This window comes from Platalea leucorodia (genome assembly GCF_965183815.1).
Source record: "Platalea leucorodia genome assembly, chromosome: 2".
Lineage (NCBI taxonomy): Eukaryota > Metazoa > Chordata > Aves > Pelecaniformes > Threskiornithidae > Platalea > Platalea leucorodia.
The window spans coordinates 90,257,445-90,281,130 of record NC_138824.1 but is presented as its reverse complement, the minus strand read 5'-3'; the positions used below and the strand labels follow the sequence as shown (position 1 = coordinate 90,281,130).

At 39.4% G+C, this 23,686-nt stretch overlaps 1 protein-coding gene across 6 annotated transcripts in view; it reads left to right on the top strand.

The window, feature by feature from the left end:
• The window catches only part of DMD (dystrophin), a gene marked incomplete at both ends in the record, with an annotated part of 1,307,865 nt that overhangs the window by 1,273,875 nt on the left and 10,304 nt on the right, over window positions 1-23,686 (top strand). For 4 of the 6 annotated variants that reach the window (XM_082303865.1, XM_082303861.1, XM_082303862.1 and 1 more), the window contains 6 exons: window positions 105-170; window positions 1,505-1,570; window positions 4,767-4,925; window positions 13,089-13,332; window positions 13,683-13,806; window positions 17,843-17,935. In XM_082303865.1, the coding sequence (XP_082159991.1) occupies window positions 105-170; window positions 1,505-1,570; window positions 4,767-4,925; window positions 13,089-13,332; window positions 13,683-13,806; window positions 17,843-17,935 (752 nt within the window). Of the gene's footprint in view, window positions 1-104; window positions 171-1,504; window positions 1,571-4,766; window positions 4,926-13,088; window positions 13,333-13,682; window positions 13,807-17,842; window positions 17,936-18,006; window positions 18,123-23,686 lie in introns of those variants that run through there. The other 2 variants (XM_082303863.1, XM_082303866.1) reach the window with 2 other exon arrangements.

Genomic DNA, 23,686 nt, shown 5'->3' with positions numbered 1-23,686 from the left:
CATAAGCATAAGGCATGGAGATATGAGGGTATAGGCATAGCTAAGTGTTTTTCTACTTTTAAAGGGGTATTGTTTGTGATTAATCAGTGTTTTCTGCCTTATAGGCCTGCCTCGTCCCCTCAGCTTTCACACGATGATACTCATTCACGCATTGAACATTATGCTAGCAGGTATGAGACCAGCTGGACGTTAGGCAGATCTTTCTCTAAACAATCATTTAAAAAAAAAAAAAAAAAAAATCCCATAGGCTAGCTGCTACCTGAGCACTTCTTAAAGAAACATAGGGTTTGGGGTTTTGCTTTCCAGGCTCTGGGATGCAGAGCATCGCCCATGGTTGCTACTAACCAGCCTGTCAACTAACTTGCATGCCAGAGCACCTGTGTGGTCAGAAGTGGCCTTTAGGTCCTGTGGGGTCTTCGTTAAGCTGTGCACTCAGGTTACTGGCTTTTTAGCAGGGCCAATAGCGATAGGACAAGGGGTAACGGTTTTAAAGTAAAAGAGGGTTGATTCAGACTAGATGCAAGGAAGAAATGTTTTACAATGAAGGTGGTGAAACACTGGAACAGGTTGCCCAGAGAGGTGGTAGGTGCCCCATCCCTGGAAACGTTCAGAGCCAGGTTGGACGGGGCTCTGAGCAACCTGATCGAGTTGAAGATGTCTCTGCTCATTGCAGGGGGGGTTGGTCTAGATGATCTTTAAAGGTCCCTTCCAAACCAAACCATTCTGTGATTCTATGATTCTACATAAGGTTTTGTTTTTAATACAGACTCTGGTTTAATTGTACAAATCAGAAGAGCAGAAACCTCCAAACTCTATGTGAATCTCAAGAGCCATTTTAATGTTAAGTAATTCACTTTGTGGAATATCACAAACAGGATTTTTCCTTGATTTGGAGGATTAAAATAGTGGCATATCCCTGCTTTAGTTCACTTGTCTGCTTTCATACTGCTCTTAAGAATCAAAAAGTAATTGCACAAATATGAAAATGTTTTTCCACCAGGCAAGCAAATTTGCAGGGGCTGAGGTAATGAAAAATAGTTATTCCCACCTCCTCTTTCTCTCCGGCAAAATCACTTGATCAGGAGAAGTATTTCTGAATTACACAGGACGTTTAGGAGGGGCTCAGTGTTGAAAACCAATGAGAAATGAATGATCATTACAGTTCTGATGATGACATTGCCAGGTACAAAGCAATTTGTGTAATCCCCTGGCATCTTAAGGCCTTTCTTTGATTGTGGAATTAATTAATCATGAGGAGTGGAATATAACCTCAGAGAAAGGGTTGAAAACTTAGAAGTGAGTTTAGCCAGGTCATTGTAACAAATAAACAATCCTTTGCGATAGCTTATTGCAAAACTTTTTGGTAATCAACAGTGAGTGTAAATTAATTTGAATTTCAAATTGATCAAAAACATCACGGTCTTTAATTCTTTCAGGAATGTTAGAGCAAATAAAGTTTCTGGAAAACAATTGATTTTAATGAGTCTTGTTTATTTTTCCACAGGCTAGCAGAAATGGAGAACACTAATGGTTCTTATCTAAATGACAGTATTTCACCTAATGAGAGCATGTAAGTAATATTTACACTGTTTAATATTTTTGTTCTGTCTGTTTTAATATTTTTGATGTGTATTTTCTTGTGAAGGTTCATAACTTGTAATGAAATTCTGTAGTGCTGAATTTGCATGGCCATGTGCCACATCTGGTTCAATTCAATGATGAACTCATGTTCTTTCAATTTATAACATAGCGTCCCGATTTATGGATTGTAGCTTAATAGAAAATGCATGCAACAGATGATTGGTACCTTCAAAATTAAAATTACTAATTTCTTCCAAAAAATTACTGATTTATTCAGCAAGTAGTTCCTATATTACTTGGAGAAAATGCTCATCATCTGATGTGGTTTAAGGACAAAGATAAAAAGATAACCCTTCTGTCTGAACCGCAAGCTGGTTGTCTTAAGTTTAATATGGTTAAATTGCTGTAAGCTAGAAAATGTTTTTGTCGGTAGAGTGTCATCAAAAGGTTAGTGGGGCTGAACAGAAATCTTTGGTTTACAAATACCTGGAATACGTTGCAAGTGTAATCAAGGAGGCACTCATCCTCACTGTGAAGTACTAGAAGTAGTAAACGTGGACAGATTACTGACAAGCATTCATTGTACTACTTTAAATATAAAGTCATAAATAAAATTTTCAAATTTTAAAAAGTAGTTTAATCTAATGTCACACCAAGACCTTTTTGTGGTTTTCTAACACGATAATATGTTTCTCGTCTCTCATGATTTTCTTGATCTTGTTTATTCTTTGAATGAAAGGACATAGAATTAGAAAACTGACTGTGAGTAATGTTTCTGAAAACAGGATAGAAGCACAGAAATCATTGTCGTGCTTGAAAATTTGGTCTTAGTTAATTAACTGTGTAGGAGAAGCCATAGCACAGATTCTAAACCAATCAAATATGAAAAAACTCAAATCCCAACTTTTCTAAAAGTGTTTTTTTCTATTCTACATAATCTCATCCTTACCACCATTTAAGGGGTGGATTTTTTTGAAAATTCTGACAGAATCTTCGTTTTATTAAATTTATAGCATTCCTTTAAAGCACAGTACTCTGGCCAGTTTTCATTCACTTAAATTGAGATTCTAAGTCATTAGTATTTTATAAGGTTGGTTGTGAGCCTGTGAGATGTTCTTGGATAGTAATAAAGCTGTTTCTTTGTTTCGAAATAGTTTCTCTTTTGACTTGGTAGGATTGTTATCTACCATCTTCGAAATAAAATTCCCTGTACAACCAAGTACATTGTTTTAATATACTGGTTCAAAAAGGAGAAAGTTAAAATGACACCTCAAAACTAATACATACGCAATGTCAGTATAGTTTCACACAGTTAATGAAAACTTTGTTTCCAAGTTGTATGTCAGTTTTGTATTGTTATCGATAGCAGTAATGCTATTATATATGGAATTTCGTGTTGTCCCCACTAATATTTCAGTGTCCTAAGCTGCAAAATCATACGTAAGCAGTATCTTTTGTATTACAGTTTGGTCTTACTGTTCAATTCAGTCTTTGGTTAGTTGAAAGTTGTATTAATATGATTCAGTTAGTAAGTTAACCACTGACTATCCAGTTTGTTACTCAGTTTGTACTATTGAAATGAGAATAAATCTGTACATTCTGAATTTTGGAAGAAGTATGACCCAGATATAAATTACAGCAACATCAAAGCTTACCATGAATTCGCAACTGTAATTCTTTCAGTTTTGTTTGTCAGGTTATGCTTAAGTATTATTTGTTGACATTCTTACGGATTTTGGATTATTGGGCTTATAATTGCAGTTAGAGCAATAGATGGAGACAGGGAAGGAGGGAAATAAAGAGATAATGTGTATGTATACCACAAAACATTTCAGTGTGTAGTGTCACTGCAGTTATATATACAAAATATGTGCAGGCTGAAAATCACACAAAAAGAGTACCTCTTGCAAAGTGACTTTGTGTTGCAATAGTTATGCCACTTTTTCACTGTTAATTCACTTAAGATGCATAAGGATATTTATAAATGCAAAGCAGTTGTTTGAAGGAAATCACAGTTGAAGTGTTTCATGACAAGTGTAAACTGAGGAACTGGCAAGCCTTTAAAATTTTGTTTAAAAAAAGGAAAGGATGCCTGTTGTGAAAAATTAGTGTTTCCCTTTTATGAACTAATGTTAATGTGCTCTACATTGCTTTAGCACTCCTGCAGTCTATAAAATGGCATCATTAACATTTTCAGGAACAAAGTGGAAACAAGGAAAATTCTAATTTTTAAACAATAAGAGCTATTCAAAATGCCTGTTAAATTCTGGATTGCAAACGTAACAGAAAAAAACTAGACTGAATTATTTTGTTATAAGTAAGTACTGCCAGAAAAACAAGATTCCCAACAGCAGTGTCATTTTTTTCTGTCCTTGACTTGTGGTGTCAAGAGAAACCTTCTATGGTTTCTCACAGTTATTGCTGGTGTGAGCTGCATAGCTTAGAGCCTGGGTGCATCTCCTTAGCACCTGAAACACCCATGTAATTCTGGGAGGTGGCCAAGGTCTTCAGAATTGGATTTGCTTTTCTCTTCCAGAGATGTTTCTGTTTCAAATGCTGAACAGCTTTGGGGCCAATAGAAATAAAGAAAGAGATCATATATGTGTATTAAATAGAATATATTTGTATTCTGACAGTGTACATCACTTGGAATTTAAAAAAAAAAAAAAACATTCAGTGAAAAATAGTGTAATTTCATTAGATTAAGTCAGTATTTTTTTATCTCACCTCATTTACAATTTTACAGAGAAAAATAGATAGAGGACACCTTTATTACATAAGGAAAGTTTGTAGGTGTAAAATTAAATGCCTTGCCTTTGCTTGAATGACCCTTCCACAACACAGATCAGGCAGCAGCAGACAGCCTTTTTTCTTAAGCGAATTCCTAGTTGAAGTTAGGCAAAAGAGAAAAGCTGAGGTTGTCAGCTGTGGCAAAACTTGGCTTTAAGTATCTGCAGAAGCGGAGGTTAAGAGAGGTGGACTCTGCAGAGAAGGAAAATTATCATAGATTAAGTGAAATAGTTCAGCAGATTTTGCTTGAAGGTACATTGCTCTGCTGTTCATTACAAAGAGTTCAGCAAATCTCTTTGTAAGAAATGAAAGACTGGGAGTGAATCATCTCCTCATATTCACTGCGAAGTTAAAAATGAGGAAGGGAACAGCCTGTTTTATCCTCTGTTTTCCAGCGATGATGAACACTTGTTAATCCAGCACTACTGCCAAAGTCTGAACCAGGAGTCCCCCCTGAGCCAGCCCCGGAGCCCTGCCCAGATCCTGATTTCTCTGGAGAGTGAGGAAAGAGGGGAACTGGAGAGAATCCTCGCAGACCTGGAGGAGGAAAACAGGTGGGTGATGCCACCAGCTGCCGCAGCCCTCAGGCCCGCACTGCGGGCGCAAATGAAGGCTCTCTCTCTGTAAGTGATGAGGCTGACATCATATCGTCATAACTCGTTCCCACTTCCAGTGCAATGATGAGTCAGCACTGTTTCTTTCACAAAACCTCCAAAATGGCAAGCTTCAAAGACATACATGGGTCGCCTAATACTCATAGTGCCACCCGTGACAAGCTCTGATGGCTGTGTCTCATATTTCCTTCTGTTCTACCATTTCCTTTATTTCCGTGATAGTAATGAGCTTCATGCTAGTGTTACTTTATTTTGCCGTTAGGAAGAGTGCAGATTTCTGCACCTCTGTCTGGAAAAGACAGGCAGAAATTCTTGGAAAGACAGGCTTTTCTGAAAAAGGTTGGCCACTGGGGTACATGAGGTTTTGAAATGACCTCAATTCATTTGAAGTAAAGAATCTGTGAAATAATTGTTCTGTACAGTTAGATGGAATTCACTTTAATAGCATTTTTAGGGATAAAATGAATTATAAAGTTGCATTTTCATCAGACAAATTAGTTCTTTCGTGGTGGTTAAAACTTGGGTCCTCTTTTCTTTCTGTTTGTTTGGTGTTATTTGTTGCCATTTCTTTAGCCTTTCAATATCAAATATAATTTACCACTTTTAATTTCAAGTTTAATTGAAGTTACCTTCATCACAAAAAACTTCCTGACTGCGTTCTTGCAGCATGACAACACTGCAGTCCTCTTTCTATTGTACACTGGAGTCTTGGGCCATCAGCATAAAAACTGGTAGGTATCGACCCTAGCAGATTCATAATTGCAACCGTGAACTGCGAAAATTAGACTGTAAGATAGAAATCATTTAGATCTAAAAAAAAAAAAACAACCAAAAAAAAAGGTTTTATTTGCCTTCTGCTATCTTCCGCTTTCATGGTAAAGTCTATTGGCATTTTCATGCTCTTTTTTTCTTTCTTCTTTAAGAGCTAAGTACTTTTGTTTACATTGAGGGTTTAATGCAGTAATCATTTACCTTAGGCATGTCCAAGAAAATAATGCAAGAGTTGACAGTGTTATAGGTCTTGTCTCCATGCATAAGTCTTCTTTGGATGGTACTAATCAATTATAGTGGTTCCATCACCCCACCATCTCCACGAGACTGTGGTTGGGACTTCTTTACAAAGAGCAGAGCGTGGACTTGCAGAACAGCTCGAGTTGGTTTTGGCATGGAGAAGCCTGAAATAAGCTATCTGGTCACCTGGAATAGGAGGAAGATTTAGATCTGCCTTGTGCTTCCTCCTGGAAGTGCATCAGCTACTGCTCTGCAGATTAAGTTTGTTTTTCTGTATAAGTAATATGCTTCAACCAGGAAGAGGAAAGAGCCTGTTCCCTGTAACTACCAGCTTTTATTTTTCTGTAGACTTATCTCTATACATCTCCAGAGGCAGAGGCAACTAATTTAAATAATAGTTTGTTTCACACATGCTTTTTTCATTAAAGGTGTGATTTGCTGTAAGAGTTTTTTTTTTTAATCTGCCATTATTTTCTCATGCCCTCGTGTTTCCAGTTGCGTTGCACCCTCTCTCTGTTCAGACTACACAATCTTCCAGCCAGGTTAAGCTGAAGATCGAACTGCTAAAATCTAGCTGCTTTCTATGAGGAATTAGTAGCAGAGAAAACACCTGGAGATTATGTTTCTGCCTGCATGAAAAATGCTGGCACAATGTCTGGCAGACATATAAATAATAATAAACTGGAGAGTGACAAATAAAGAGGAAGGTTCAAAAACACTTTTTCAGGAGGATTTGGGAGAATGTAGAGGATCAATAGGCATAAAGGATGAGGAAAGTGTTTTGGACAGAAAGCTGTAGTAAACAAAGCTCCTGCTCTCCGAACATCAGCGAGATTTTGTTTGAAACAAACCCCAGACTTCCTACTACGTAGTACATAAAGCCCAAGTACTTTCCAAAGTGGAGGAAGATCAGTATTTTGAAGTAAGCCATCATACTTTGCATACAGGACTTCTGTAGTTAAGAAATATTGTGTAACTAGTACCGTACAGATAGTGAAATAGCTTAGTTTTCAGGGGAGGGGTGTTACTTTTTTAAACAGCACTAGGAAGGACAAAAAAAATCGGAAGGCTTTTCTGTCTGTATACAAAATAAGCTGCTCACCAGAAAGGAGGATGGCTTTTAAAGCAGCCTCGTTTTAGATGAGAAATGTGGTGTATGAACATGAGTATAACCTGCAGTTAGCTAAATAGGCTTAAAAAATTCATTTTTGGAGTTTATGCCTTGTGTTTCAGTATGAGCGTTATTTAATATAAGAACTACTCATGAAGAATAGTACGTTAAAAGATCTCTGACAGGAATTACACCTTAAAAATACCAGTTTTGAAGTTTGCCAGTCCTGGATTAAATAAGAGCTGTAGACTGTAAGCTTGGTTATAGCCTGTTGTTTTCTCATTTGTACTACTGGAGGCACAGTTACGGACGGGATGCCACCACAAGCAACCACGCCTTTTGTGGATGCTTCAGGTCTCAATGCAGCAGGGACGGAGAGGTCTATTTCTGTAGGACAGCGTGGAGGTCACACTGCTGTGATTTTCATGGATTATGACAAAATCACGACTTTCATCTCTGCAAACGGCTATAAATAACTTGTACTTAAAATGTGAGGCGGATGCTGAAAAGCGAACAAGTTCTTGTTGTCCTGATAGCTTGTCACAGCCAGATAACTATGATTTTTATGGAGGAAACACTGATTCCTGTTTAGAAAAATAAGTCGTTCAGACAGGGTCAGTCAGGAGCCATTCATATAACTTACCTACCTTTAAAAAACAGTCTTGTCCCTTTAGATTTCTATTTTCTAGTTTTTCTCCTCTGAGTTTGTGCAAACCTTTTTTGGCTGTTGCCAAAGGTAGTCAACAACCCGGGACCCAATTCCTTGTGTGAACGCAGTTCCAGTGGGTGAACACGTATTCCTTCCCATGCTGATCCTAAAAATGCCTTCTGAGCAAACGTTGTTTATTGCTGCAGCATGAAGACTCGGTGAATCTGTTGCTTGGAAATGAGCTGAACATGATGCAAATGATATTGTGACCGCCCGGTCCTCAGCCCAGCCTTAAAGCACCTGGATTGTTTAATTTCCATCGTAAATACTTCAGGTCTTGTGGCCAGAGTGCGTCTCCTTGCCGGTGCTGAGCTGGACGTGATGCTTATGCCTGGGAAGGCAAGCAGCTGGGCAGCTAGCAGTGTTAGATGAACAGTCGTCTTTTCCTGCCCATGTTGACCAGCTTTTGTTGCATGCACTTCTGATGATTTTTGACAATGAAGATTTAGCTCTCTCTGCTGTATCTTGTGAGTTATTTTACAATTAGAGTCAGCACATGCAGTCACTTCTCAGCAGTTTTGGGGAAAGCTGCACCAAGTACCAACAAGAAGCAATACTACGATATTCAAAACACTTCGCTGTCATTTCTCTTTTTTCCTCCGCTCTCCACAGTCTCCTGCTTTTTAAAAAAGCCCTTCTCTTTTTTCCTTTGTGTTTTGACTTTTCTTCGTCTCTTTTGAGCTCTTTATTGAATTCTGACATCCATTTGGTTTTTAACTGCAGTTTCTGGTCTCCAAATATTTCCATCTTGACTTGTTACTTAAATGAAAAAGACTCTTTGAAATTGTAATTCTGAGGTTTTGCTTTTGGACAGTTTAAAAAGATCTGTTGCCTGTTTTGAATTCTTCTGCAATGTATTATCGGACTTATAAACAACCTAGCTGTGACACAGTTCTGACTGGGGTTTTTTTTCAGTTCCAAGGACCTTTTGTTAGATATTCATTATTTATCTGCTAGCATTTTGAGACCTTGCTGCTTTTGTGGCTTGCAAATATGACTTCATTAAATAATTTATGGCTAAAATTTGACTGTTAAATAATTTATATTTGCTAAAATGTGAGCGTTTTAGAGAATATTTTCAGTTGGTGAAAATGTTCCATTTGAGTATTAGGCCTTCAGACTCATGCTCAGTTTTACATCACATGGAATATTGTGATAAGACCATTTCTTATGTATTCAATAGACATAAAGTAATCTTGCTATGGAAGGCACTACTACTGTATTGCAATATAAGAGAAAAACCCAATTATAAAACTGTCCCCCCAAAATTTTGAAATTTCCTTAAGAGTAAATATATTTCAGAAACAGAAAAGACAGATTTTTGGTGTCCATCTACAGCGGTACATTACATAGGTTATACTGACTAGGGTGTACTGTACTAGCATTAAATAGAAAGCATAAGGTTTTGCAGTGACAGAGACTCAGAAATTTTTGCAAAGAATTAAAATATTTTCCTGCTATTTTAATGACCAAAGAAAGTGAACATTTCCTGATATTTTAGTTGAATTGAGATCACTGACATACTTCTGTAAAAGGGAGGCTTCTCTCACGTTCACTTGTTTTCCTCCCAGCTCCTAGATGTGCTATAACAAGAACTTAGTAAATGAGATCTCCAGCTAGAGCTATTTGCCTTTACTTTGCTTCCCTGACTTGCACCGGGAGCGCAGTGGGCTGTGTGCCACTGGAGAAGCACTAATACCCCGAATCTCAAAGCTGCCCTGTTTCCGTGCAGCTACAGTGTTCCTTCAAATCTGAAGACTGATGAATGGCCTCCTCAAATAAGTTCCTTCTGTTTAGTTGCCAATAGCGGGAAAGTGATGCATTTCTAAACATGCCGTTGCTCCTTTTGGTATTTATTTTGGCACTGGAGAAGTGGAACTAGATCTTCTGAGTGTGAAGCATCATCAGTAAATGCTGGCACTCTAGTGAGGGACAGGGGTAGGTAGTTCAGTTACCAGCTTTGTCCGTTTCTTCAAATCACTGATTTGAAGCAGGGAGATGAAAAATAACATGAATTCACAAACACTCAATTGCCTCTGAGAGGACTACTCAGCAAATGGGGTCCACTAGGATTTCCGTCACTAGGCAATTAATGCTGCCAGTGATAGATGTGATTAATAGCTCATGAGCTCTTTACTACCCAGCTCTTTACAGTTGCATAAATCAGGGTTACATTGCATGCTTCCTCTGTTATTTTTCTTCATGAATGCTTCAAAGAGGTGCAAGCATAGTAAATAGAATATATGGGGTTTTCTTTGAATATTTCTCTTACTGAAGTAGAATATATTTTCCCAGTGATCAGAAGACGCGGCAGCTTGTTTGTTTGTGACACCCAGATGTAAAAGTCACCCAGCCTGAGCTATGGTGGAGGGAGGCTGGGTGTCCCAGTACTGCCTGTGCTTGCTCAGTCCCATTCATTTAGAGAGGATTATGCTTTTATCCCCTTTCTCTTACTTCCCATTTTATGCTGAAAATGTCAGAGACCACCTTTCCTTGGGACACAGAGGCTGTACTCCGAGGGCTGTGGGCAGTGCCTTGGACCTCCTGGCTTGCAGCAGCAATCCTTTTTCACTGCACAGCTTGTAACTGTTCCAGAGGTAGGAATAAGAGCAGATTGCTCTCTCCTATCCTAAGGATATTCTTACAGCACCATTCGAATTCTTTCTTTTTTACTTTTCATCTTTTTCCCCCTATGTTAATACAGATCTTCGTTCCTGTATGTTAGATCCCAATTGTTATGATATTATTGATCGTCTGCACTCCGCATCACTCTTACGGCTCTGAAGGAGGTTGCTGTGATGAGTCTTAATCCCCTGGACTAAGGACTCTGCAGCTGGACTGAAAAGGTGCAGCTGGAAAACTGAGTGACACGGGTGCTCTGGGCAAACTCACATGCATCCTTCAAAACAACATGCCTTTGTACCAACAATATTACTGCATTTAATTACAGAACTCACGAATTCAGACCTATTTCTGCTTGGATAATATGCAGTATCTTTTACATTTTTTTTTTTTTCTGTAGGCTTTCAGAAAGAGTTTTTAACTATATTGTATCAGATATGAAGGCATTTTTATCTGAATTACTCCCTGGTCCTCACTTGTTTTTCAGTGCCATAGTTACTGGAAGGACTTCTCTATATTGATAGTCGAGGCAATAATTGTAGATTTCTTTGTAGCAAGGTTCCTGATTACATTGTAAGTGTGAGCAAGTGCATTTATTTATTTTCCCTTAGGGTGATATTTTATCTTTCGCTTTACAGCACTTCAAACTTTTGAGTCTGCTGTTGGTAGGGTATTGCCTGTATCGTACATCTGGGAAATTCCTCATGGGGTAGCAATAGCCGCTATCTGCAGACTTTGTGAAAAACAAGCTTAATGATCAATCCTGTATAAACTTTAGTCTGCAATAAGACCATTTGTGATACTGTTGTCATGCTCATTCCTATTCCCTTTTGTATTTTTATAAATTATTCACCAGTTCGTTCAGCTAGAAGTATCAGAAGACATTAAGTCATGTGGAAGGCAACACCCACTGTAGCCCTTCTTTCTCTTTTCCAGATAATTTTCATGGACTTGAAACTCTGTATTTCATTAAAACAAAAAACTTTCTTTGAAAAAAAACCTCTCCGTAGCCGCCCTTCTTTGTGTGGGTTTTAAAGAACGAAATCTTGAATTTTGGGACAACCTAAAGTTAAGAATGATCAACTACTTTTTTTAACCTTTCAAAGCTTCTGCAGAGGAGGGATCATGTAGGTCAGACATCCCTTAGGGATCGTGTTCGGGCGGGGGGGGTGCCACAGTCCCGGGCTAGGACGCGTGCATCATGCAGCTGCTGAGGGGCACAGGTACCTTTGAAGAACAGTCAGTAGCCTGTCCTTGTCCTTGGCATTGCCTCCTTATCCATGTGAAGTGATGCATGCTGTTCTAGTTCTTGATCTGGTCACAATAACCTACCTTCAGAAGTGTTTCAGAGCTTAATAAAGTTTGTTGGGAGGTTTCTGAGGTGCTATTAAGCCTCCAGAGCAAACTGTCAGTGTGTATTGTGGTTTTCAGGCAGAACTGGCAAAAAGCGCTTGTTCTCACAACCTCAAATAAGAGCGAGTTGGAAAAAATAAAATCTGGGTCACTGCTTGTGATGAGTAAGCAGTTACCAGGGTGTCGAGCCACTTTTCCCCCCCTCTGGGAACCTGTAAAGGAACATAATAGCAACAAAATCCCAGTGCAGTTTATTAGGCCTCCCTTGTCTACAAAGTTTCTGTTACAAGTTACTATTTTTGCAGTTTTGGTCTGTGTTATCCCTAACAAGGTTTCAGTTTCTTACCTTCTGTGCTCTTCCTGCTTGGTAGATACTTTTTCATGTGGGCCGCTATAGATCATATTAATCTATGGAGTGTTTTCCTGGAGTAAAACTGGAATTTTACAGATTAAAAGAACAAGCTTAGCAGTGTCATAAAGTTACAGTAGACTGCAATACTCTAGACAGGGCAGTCCAAATGAAGATGGAAATTACAGCCCCAAAAGTTAGTGCGGTGTAGTTTACCAGATTAGCTCACTAATTTGTCTTTTCCTCATCTTGGGTTAGTAATTTTAGAGCTAGGCTGGAAATGGATTTGCAAGTATGAAGAGAGGAGGATGATGTGACCTGACTGACGACAGCGGAGTTGCAAATGAACTCTTGAGTTCTGTGTTTTGCTCCAACTTTTTGGGCCGCCTTTCTGTCTTAGCTTTCTCATCTATAAAACAGATAGGCCAGCCAGGTGGCATCCGCTTTGATTAGCGTTTGTAAAGTGCTTTGATCACTCAAAGTCCTCTTTTAGCACTAATTACTCCTCGAGTGTATTCACGCATGGAAGCGAACAGGCAGTCCGACTTCTGCTAGGAAGGATAAAACGCAGGAAGCCGAGGGAGGGCTGAGCCCAGGACAGACTGTACCCAGGCTTCAGGAGGGTGTCTGGAGCCCAGCCAGCCTTCTGCATCGTGTGCCCTGGAAGGGTATTAACTGTGACTTCTGGTGACGCAGAGAGCCTTTAGGCAATGCTTGTATCACAGGTCCCTATAATATCAGCTCCGTGCAAATCTGCGAGGTGTAAGCCTACCCTCACATGGATTCAGCGGAATGAAAGGCAGATGGTGCAGGTGAGCCTCTGCCCCCCAGTAGTCAGGTGCATCACATCAGACGAGAAGAAGCGCCTTCTCACTGCCCCACGCAGAGGGTAGCCTGCACTGCCTATTCGGCTTTGTAAAGCTTTACCTCCTTCTTACTTCTCAACAGAAACTTGCAGGCAGAGTACGACCGTTTGAAGCAACAGCATGACCACAAAGGACTGTCTCCACTGCCATCCCCACCGGAGATGATGCCGGTTTCTCCGCAAAGCCCCCGGGATGCTGAGCTCATCGCAGAAGCCAAGCTGCTTCGCCAGCACAAGGGCCGCCTGGAGGCCAGGATGCAGATACTGGAGGATCACAACAAACAGCTGGAGTCGCAGCTGCACAGGCTGAGGCAGCTGCTGGAGCAGGTGAGTCCTCAGGCCTCTCTTCTAGAGTCGTCTTCCAAACAGGGTGTGAAGCGTTATCAATAACGACAACAGACTGAGAGTTCCTATCTGTAGAGGCTAGTCAGAGAAAAATATGAAATTGTTCTACAGGCTGCAAGTGAGAAGGTGAAATCAAGTTTCAGTGTTCTTATTTAGTCTTCCTTGTTTTATTCAGAATTCAAATCCATTGTTTGCATGGATATATTTACTTAAAAACAGACAGAAAATTGTATGTATTCATGGAATAAATAAAAAAATACAGAGATCTAAAGATTTGTGCAACTGTACTGAGCTGTTAGTAACAATCTCTTCTTTTTTTCGTCAATTTTCAGCCGCAAGCAGATGCCAAAGTGAATGGTACAACACTGTCATCTCCTTCTACCTCTTTGCAGAGGTCAGACAGCAGTCAGCCAATGCTTCTTCGTGTAGTTGGCAGCCAGACTTCAGAAACCATGGGTAAGATAACAGAGTTCAGATTGTCATAAAAAATAGTTATAGTCCCATTTTCCAGGAAAAAAAATCCTTAAAGATGGAAAATACTCTGCTCTTCTGTTTAGTTCAAATGAGAATGAAGTAGACATTCACAGTGGTCTTCGATGTCATCTGGCTGTTTGCATCTTCATTATGGTTCAGGGGTTTGCTGTTGATCATGATGCATACAGTTAGCATGGATATTTTGGCATTAAACACAAAGCTCAGCCAGGGCTTGACTTCTGAAAACAAATATCACTAAAAAGCTAACTATTTTATTCAAACTGACTTTCAGCTATTAAGCATGACATGGCCAATTTAAATGTAGACAGTATTAATTATGGCTAAGAGATTAAATATATAATTAATCATCCCTATGTTAACTGATGTGATCTTATTTTTAATATGTCATGGCTCAATCAGTAGGATTGAGCTGTCACTCATAGGCAGTGCTCATCTAGTGTCTTTTCTACATATCACATCAGATGTGATAATGAACATCATATCAGTTGTGAAGTAAGGTTGAGTAATAATATTCTGTAGCTAGATGCTGGAATTATTATTATTTTGGTGCTTTTAGTAACTTCTCTCTAGCATTTTCCTAATTTCCTATAATTAATAAGTATTTATTGCCAAGTAGAAAGGATTTTCTGCTAGTAAAAAAGCAATCAACCGTTGCAGCATCTTTAAGCAAATGTACTTAAATTACTTCAACAAGATAATATTTGAAGTCTGGTGATAATATTCAGCTTCATACACATAAATTTATTTAGTGTATATTAGAGAGAGGCTTTAGGGGAAAGCGAGAGGCTTAAGTGAGAGCATTTCTCTTCACTGCGGTTAGTGAAAGAGTCAATGTCAGTGAGAAATTGAACGGGAGGAGACCTTCTGCTGTGTCTGAAGTGCCATTGTGGTGGGAGATACAGCTTGTTCAGGGGCTTTTCTTCCACCCTGAGCGTAGGCAATAACGTCAGTTTGTGCCATTATCAAACAAGATGGGTTCTGTACGCCCTACAACAAAAAATGTGAAATAAATTTTACCTTTAGAATGCTTAAGTTAAATCCTGGGGGTGAGAGTACAGTCACAGGTAACAGCAATTTCATTTGGATCTTTCTTTAATCATGTTACTAGTGAGTACATATTTTGCAACAGAGTAGACAAAATGTATCAGCGGAGTAATTTTCATGGCTTTCTGAAGAAATAGCATGAATTTCATCACATAAAATATGTTAATTAAAATACACAAGAAAAGATTGGAAGACGGTGGTTCCCAGCCATTTTATTAAAAGTCTTGTAGTTTCATATTTTATTGTTTAGTAGGACAACATACAATAATGCACTTCTTTTCATTTGACTCTATATAAAATTATTCCCATTTAACTCGTGAGACTGAAATTAATTATTTAGCATGCATATAGTCATATGAACTGCTAAAACTTACTTAAAGCAAATATGTAGACATGAATTGCGGTTTTTTGTTTGTTCGATTGAGCCAATGGAAGGACAGTGAGATGTTGAATCATTATCAGTATGATCGTGTTGAGACTCAGCAAAGCAACACTGTTGTCAGCACGGAGCGGAGCTTATAAAAAGAATTACTAACTGAGCTAACAACGAGCAACTAATTTAGTTTGTCGAGTCTCCTTTCACACCTGAAAGCTTTGCTTGCTAGCCTGAGAGTTTTCTGAAGCGGAAATTAAAATATTCTTGAATTGTGAAGGGAACCAGAGGGGTGTTGTAAATAATGCTCCCATGCAGCAGGCATGCACCCAGTAATGAGGGAGTCATCATTTTCTAGAAAGCACTGAGGATCTCTAGGTCTCTCAGGCAAAGAAGTAATATAGTGGTAGCTTTTATATATTTTTCTTTTTGAAAGGAGACCTTAGTGTTTTTTAATTTGAATGTAAACCCACTGTAATTCTCTGTCTCTCTGCTTTCTCAAGGAGAGATTACTGTAAAAGGTTTTCCACCAGCAGTGTTGTCCAGCCATTTGGTAAAAGCAGCAACCCAGTCAGATCCTAATTTACAAATAGAGCTTATTCCTTGATAACCTCAAATACACCTGGGCAAGGGGAAAGGTTCTGCATTTCTTCTCAGAGAGTCCTAAAGGGAAAGTCCTGATCTTTGGCCTTTCTCCCCCAGTAATGTAGCAGCAGAGAAGGTTCTCTGAGGCATGTGAGCCAAGAGGTTGTTGCTGAACTTTAATTCGTTGAGGTACCACCAGAATATTTGAGACCCACGCAGCTCTCCAAGCCTTTTGTAGAAACATGAATGGGGAAGACTGTTTTGGGTAAAGAGAGGTGACTGACGTCTGAAGGTGTCTTTACTTTTGTCAGGTTGCTTGGCCGATGTCTTATTTTGTCATTTACAAGGAAATGCTCAGAAAAATCATCCAAATCAGAAAAAATAAAAATAATGCATTTTAAATAAAAGATACAGTAAACATAGTTCAGTTTGTATCAGCACTTACCATGACATTTGTAAATCAGTACCTGCCCTCAGTTCTTCTTGGCCAGGACAGCAGAACCAGTGCCCTCTTCTTTCAGTCTTTAAGGCCAGGTGGTTTTCTGCAGGCATGCTGATAAGATCCTTGGCCTGGGTAGAAGCAGCAAGATCTCGCTCTGAGTTTTCACCTTGACATCCAGCAGAGGCTGGAAAGACATTACTTCTGCTAAGGCACCTCTGTCAGCGCAACACTTGATGCAAAAGTAACTCATGGTGTGAGTTTATTTGTGTGAATCCAGCACCAGTTGAAAGCTGAACAAACCGCAAGCAGTCTCATCAGCTATTTTTAGACCATTAATGGAATAAAAGAAGCTGATACGAAAACCATCACTTATAGGAATTAAGTGCTTCTTGCAGACACTTTACCCCACTTAATATACTGAGTGGGAAAAATTACTATTGGTCAGTAATAACTCTTGTGAATCTCCTGGCCCTAAGGTGAGGCTGACACTAAGCCTAATAACAGGAAATGTATGCAGTCCTGGAGTGTTCCTTTAGCATCTCTTTTAGTAGGCTTTCCACTAGCATGGAGCACCTCAATGTTTAAAGAATGTAAATGCTAACAGAAAATCAGGCAGTTTATTACTCAAGTTGAGTAGGGCAAGACAGGTTAGAATAAAGGGTCATTAAGTCATTTTCAAAGTAAGGTTGTACCTCTCATGGTTATTACAGCAGGCAAAATTGCTTTTGGGTTTTAATAGGGATAAAAGAAATATAGTAAAAAAGGAGAATCTCAGTCAAAGTGTATCCTTTAGGTGTATTTTTTTTCCAGATGCTTTATTTGTGTTGGAGGCTAGGGTCTACAGTAAAATCAACATATGGATTTTAGTTATCTGAAACCATGACCAAAAAAACCCCAGTAAAAATAAAATGTATTGAATTTCCCATTAAGCTGCTGCCCTATAATGAGGTTATAGAAATTATTCAGTGGGAGAAATGTATTTCACTTTATTAAACTGCTGCTAAACCCTTTTACAGTACAATTGAATGTTCTTGGAGCGCCAATCTGATGCAATTAAACTGTCAGAAATATTAATACTGATGCAGATGAGAATCTGGGTTTCTACTGATTTACGCAGCTAGGCAAAGCAATGCTAACGTGAATCCAGCACTATTAGAAAGCTGCTCAATAGCAGCACTCACAACAGCAACTTCTTTTTCCATTAATAGAATAAGAGAAGCTGAAACGACGAGTGTCATTTATGGAACTAAATGTTCCTAGCAGACATTTTACCCCACTTCTTTTACCAGAGTAGGTTATTTCTTAAATCCCTTTTTACGAATTAAAGTCAGTGTTAATTGCTTAAAATTCATGATTTAATTTCACTTAGATCCTTAAAAAGAAAGACAAGCATAATAGTCAGCAAAATCCACCTTTAAAATTTTGGTTGTACACTGAGCAGAAAATGTGTTTAAGGGAACAGCCTTAGCTTCATGAAGGACGTATACAATAGCAAGCTGTTAACAAATGGTCTTATAGCGGCTCTCACGCAGTGGTGTGGATTTGCTTTCCAGGCGAGGATGAGCTGCTCAGCCCTCCCCAGGACACAAGCACAGGGTTGGAGGAAGTGATGGAGCAGCTGAACAACTCCTTCCCCAGTTCCAGAGGTGAGCGCTGCTGCCCGCGGCAGATGGGAGGGAAGAAGATAAAAGTGCTTTCTGTTCCTTGATGTTTTCAGGGGGTTATGTTTTAGTTTCAGGTTTTTTGATGCTCTTTGTTTTCATTTTAACAATAGCTGTAGAGAAACCCGTCTTATTTAGAGTGGAGAAGCAGCCTGCTCCTCCTTTACCTTAAGCTACCTCCACAGGTAGCCCTTGCTAGATACGTGGATGAAACAATGTCTGTCTGAGACTCTTTTTTCCTGAGCATTTTCTTCTCTTCCCTTTTGTCATGTTTCTTTTCTCACAGCTTCTCTCCTTTTCAGTCAGTCCCTTTGCTGATTTATTTTTAATACATGTCTTAGCACATTTTTCTTCTGTCCTTACCTTTCTCCAAGAAAAAATTAGTTTGAAATAATATTAAAGTTCTGAGTCAAAGTTCTCGACCTTGTAGCACTTGGGTCCAGAGTGATGGAGGAAAAACAACTGGGCTGCTTGTTTGTGCAGCGTAGGCTGCGCTTGTGCGTACAGTCACAGCATTTCTTTCAGTGTTCCCCTTTTGCTCATTCCTGTTGTTTGCTGAAGATAAGCATTTGTATTACTGGGATTTATTCGTTCAACCTTTTTTCATGTAAGAAGGTCTTTTATGAGCCAGAGAAAGTACTCTGCTGCCAAGAAAAATGGCTTCGATTCCTAGCAGGAGATGGGAAGTTTGGGATATTACCTGTTGCTGTGAAAGAAGGCTCAGACATAAACCTCTTGGCAAAAGAAAGTCCCGGTATCTATTGACAGGCTGTTAAGTGGATTTCAGTAGGGGCATAGATGTACTGCAGGGCCCCTTGCACAAGTTTCACATATCACCCAGAGGTTCTTCTTTAGCAGATAAATGCATTAACCATCATGTCAGACTTTCAGTGAAGTCAAGTTCTCTCCATCCTTTGATTTCAAAGCAAGCTCAGCTCTCGCCAGGCATCATCTGTGAGCGGTGGAAAAGGAGAAGGCAGTAAAACTGCATAAGATTTCATGCTATAAATTAAAAGATGGAATCATTTAGAAAGATATTATTGAAGAAAATATAATACAATATATTGTTAACTACCTTCATCTCCACCTCAATATTATATGAAAAAATCATATGTCCAGCCCTCATTTTCCCTTGATATTAATTATCAGAGACAACAGATGAAAAATCTTTCAAATATTAGTATGTAGATAAAAATTTACTTATTTTTAAAGTTGCTGTGTACACAAGGTTGCAAGAGACAATGCTTTCTTATCAGTGACCATCATTTGTGTAAATATATTGTATTTAGGAGATCTTGCATAATCGTGTGTGTCTAGATGTAGATACCCCACGTGTTACAATACTCACCAAATGTGGTGTCTAATTTGTAATTATAGCTGATGACACTGACAAGCAGTGTTTCCTTTTAAAAGGAAACGTTTTAACGATTAAATGATGTTCAACTGATACTCGCATAAAGCAAGCTTACATCCATAGCTAATTTGCCGCAGCCTCATGTAGACCTTCATTGTGAGATGAAGGATGCTGTGGTCAGTCAGATTCCATGGGCGTCAGGGATATGACTTAGAATATACAGGACTGCAGGAAAGAGAAAAGGAAGCAGGGTCGACTGGTCTCAACTGAATCACTGAACTCACTGAATCAGGGGGCTTTTTGCTGTTGAGAGATCTGTTGAGATCTGTTGAGAAATCTGTATCTAATGTTTCCAATCTATAATAAAAGATCAAAGTATAATTGCAAAAGACTGAAAGCAGTTTGGCAAAGCAGCCTGAGAAGAGGGCATAGTGTAAGGATTCAGACGTGGTGCAAGTAATAGCTCATTTCTTTGCATTACAGGTTGCATTGAATCTCAAGCTATTTGTAGGTATTCAGGAAACACAACAATAAGCCCAAACAAGCAATGACACAGATCTATAAAGAATACATTTTCTTATATTAAGTCTTATTAAGTAGAATTAAAAAATTGACAGGTGCAAGAAACTCAGTCATCCCAGTCTGGCATTCAGAAGTGTGTTGTGATACAGGAGCTTATGAAATATTATTTGAAAGGTGAATTCAAACTACTTGGGTAAAGTGGCACTGCATGTGATGCATACTATATTTAGGAGTTAAAACTAGAAAGAAGATGGATTAAATGCCCAAGATTGACTAGTACTAGAAGCAGCTTTGTTTATTTCTATACTAATGCTGTGGAAGGAAAAGTCTGCTATGATATTCATACGTCATGCAATTCCAGAAGAGCTGTAGAGGACACAGGGCACTCATCAAAACCTACCTAGATTGAAAGTGAGAATAACAAAATGAAATCCAGGAAGGGACAAACATCCATACAAATAACCTGAAATTTATATGTGGAATCAATTGAGGAAATTTAGGGATGTATTAAAAGGCCTGGGAAGTTACGGGCAGGACATTAAATGGCCTGTAAAAATAAGCGTGTTAAATTTCAAGCTAAATGTCCAGTTCCGGCATGTCACAGCATAGGGAGTGATACGCCTTTTGAATCAGGGACATAATTCTGGCTGTCCTGTTGCCATTAGGATAATGACAGCTTGGAGGAGTGCAGAACAATATGACAAGAGCAAACTGGATTCTGAAGGCTTTGGTTCGTGAGAAAAGTTCAGAACTGAATAAGCAGTGAAGACAGAAAAGGACTGAATTTCTGTGCTTAGGTGCACAGGTGTATAGCTGAACATCACAGGATACAAATTAAAACCCAAATATTTAGTCTAAATATCATCAAAAGCATCTGAAGAGTAAGATTTGCTCAGGTTGCGAAATAGTTTTCCAAAGCAAGTAGTAGCTCTTATTTTGGACTTCTGAAACAAAGCAGTAAAATGTAGTAGTAATTAATTGTCACTCACCTGGAGATAGATTCAGTTTGATTATGATATTTTCCAAGCTTCTGCTGCATAGAGTTGTTTTTAAAAGGGCATCAAGGCTTCATAGCATCCCTTTGAATGTATTTTAGAGAAGCATGTGTTAAACAAGTCATGTCATAGACCTTCATAAGGAGACCTCAGATGCAATAACTTGTGTTACAATATATCTTATATAGTATTTTTTTTTGTTTCTTCAGTTTAACCTTTTGGCAGTTCTTGGCATTTCCTAAGGAGCTGAGGACCTCCATGCTCCTTGCACAGCTGACTGTTGGTGCCGAAAGCTGTTTCATTTCTGGAGAGGGAAATTCTGCTGAATACCTGATGATTGCTGTCCTTCAGGAATTTTTCTTTCCTTTTAATCTACAAGGTTTCCCATCCATTCCTCTTTTACTTTGCTGCTCCCAGCAAATTCACAACTGCTGCAGCTGCTTCGAACAGCTGCTGTGCTAACTCAAAACATATGTGAAAGCCAGAGGTCTGACATTTAGTGGAAATCTACCATTAAATACCACCTCAGTGGTTTATTTGACCCTGCTTGATAATGGGCCACAGAGGAAAACATTTCACGCTGTATTTGTGCCCAAGCTACTAAATCTCCAGGGAACTGGTTCACAGTTAGGAAGTAAGATTGGCAGGCCAGTATTTTTAAGGCCAAATTCCTCTCTCCTGCAGCACTGAGGACAAAAAAGTTCCACTGCTTCAGGTGGATCTCATGGTGGACCAGGCCGTGTTGTGCAGTTACGGTTTTGTGGCAAATGCTTTCTATGAATGAAGCTCGGAGAGGAATTTAGGTGCAGAAGTCCTTGAGCCAACTGAAGTTGGTGAGAGAGCTGCCCAGGCTTTTAATGCAGAGCCCTTGCTGGTGGATAATGAGGAAGTGGGAGCCAAGAAGTGGTTAGAAATGAGACCATGATGGCTTAAAAGAGCTAAGAGGCCATGACATCACATGAAAACATTTGGAGAGGGGTTGGTGCTCACCATTATTATATAACATAGTATTCCTTAATACAGGTGTTGTCTTGTGCAGTGAAATTACAAGACCCCACAGCAATAAATAAATGGCACTAAGAATAGCACCATCTTTTACAAGTTTTGTTTTATTTTTATCTCAGTCACATAGAAACACACCAGACACATTCTCTCCTCTCACTCTTGCATCAGCCAGGCTCTGTCATGCATGGGACTAATGTCCTAAGTGGAACTAGCAACTTTCAGCACTGCAAATAATGCAGTTTCTCTGACAGCAAAACACCTTATGACGCAGACTTTTCCTTTCACACTTTACTGAATCGGTGGAAGAGTACCCTGGAGTTATTATACTGTAGGGTATACTGGAAGTACTCTTCCAATTGAGCTACCCTGGCCTCTTTGGGGCTGTATCCCCTTCTCTGTGCTGTGGTCCTACATCCCACATCTGTGAGCCCACATGACTGAGATCACTTATTACTCCCCTGTGGCACAAGAGGACTGAAGCGGGTGAGCTTCTCTGCAGATTTCTGCTGGTATAGCGATGGAGAGGACTAGAGCTTTCTTGAGTTATAATGCTCAGTCCTGATGTAAATTGAGAATACGTTAATGAATTTGATAAAACTTCAAGGAACTTTTTTCTAAGAAGAAAAGCTGTTTGCAGATCCAGATCTCTCCCCTCTGCAGCCTGTCCCTCTTCTGGCAGTGCAGTAGATGCTTTGTGCTCTCTGCTTTGATCTGAATCTGCATAGATGCATGAAGTTTTTATTAGTGCGTCTGCTTTCATGTTTGATTTGATCACTCTCTGTGTACCTTTGCCTGTGATACAATGCCATGTAGATTTCCAAAAAAGAAAAAGAAAGACTCTTCTGTTTTGTAAGAGCAGGAAATCTTGATTTGAGCAGGAATAATAGATAATTAGGCACCCATGGATTGTGTATCTGTATTTTGATGCCTTATAGAATACAAATTTTCAGAACAGCAGCAATAAAGACAATCTTCTTCCTCTGCAATTTATGCCAAACCATACTCCTTGCCTTAAAACTTGGAGGCACGCATTCATTCATATGCAAAGAAGAAAATAAAGTAAAATCCATTAAATCCTTTTTAATCTTCCTCCAAAAGAAATTAGCTCTTAGTGTAGTAGTGCTACTCTTTGTTGCATTTAACAAATTCCAGGGCTGATTACTCACCACAGACTTTCCTCACCAGCTGTTCTGTGTGGCGCAGAGCTATCCCAGTTACCTTTAAATACATTCATTTTCAAGCAGAACCCAGTCTGTCTCATGTAGATATTTAAATTAGACACTGTGTAGCTGCAATTTTAGGTGCTTGTGCAGACAGGTGGGCATTTCTTAAGACCTCCAAAAGGATCCAGTATTTTGCATGTAGGCAGCTCCTTCTCTCCTCTTGATCCAAGCTATACTGTCTCCTGCTGGATCTCATTCATGCCCCAGCACTCTTGCACACCCAGCTGTTCGATACTACAGTTTCTGGAGGCCTTAGGTAGAGCACCTACTGTCCTAAACCTTGGGGCTCTTCCTCAGAAGAAGACCAAAGTACGCAATGGATTTTATGTCTTCATTTTCAAGGATTTTCTGTTACATGATTTCTGTTGGTGAGAGGTTCTCATCTTCCCTCCTGGGAGGCATTTTTTAGGGAATTCATGGCTCCTGATAAAAGTGCCAGAAGAGTTTGCAGGCTCCATAGGCACCCATGTAAGTCCTAGAGAGTTAGGCAGGCCTGCAAGGTGGAGTCCTTAGAACCGCAGCGACATCTCTCCTGGCGGTCAGGCTCTCTCTGGTACCTCTGTGCACCACCAGCACGGGTGGTATAGGCATAACCCGAGTCAAGGCTCCCCTTAGGACCAGAATAAAAACCCGCATG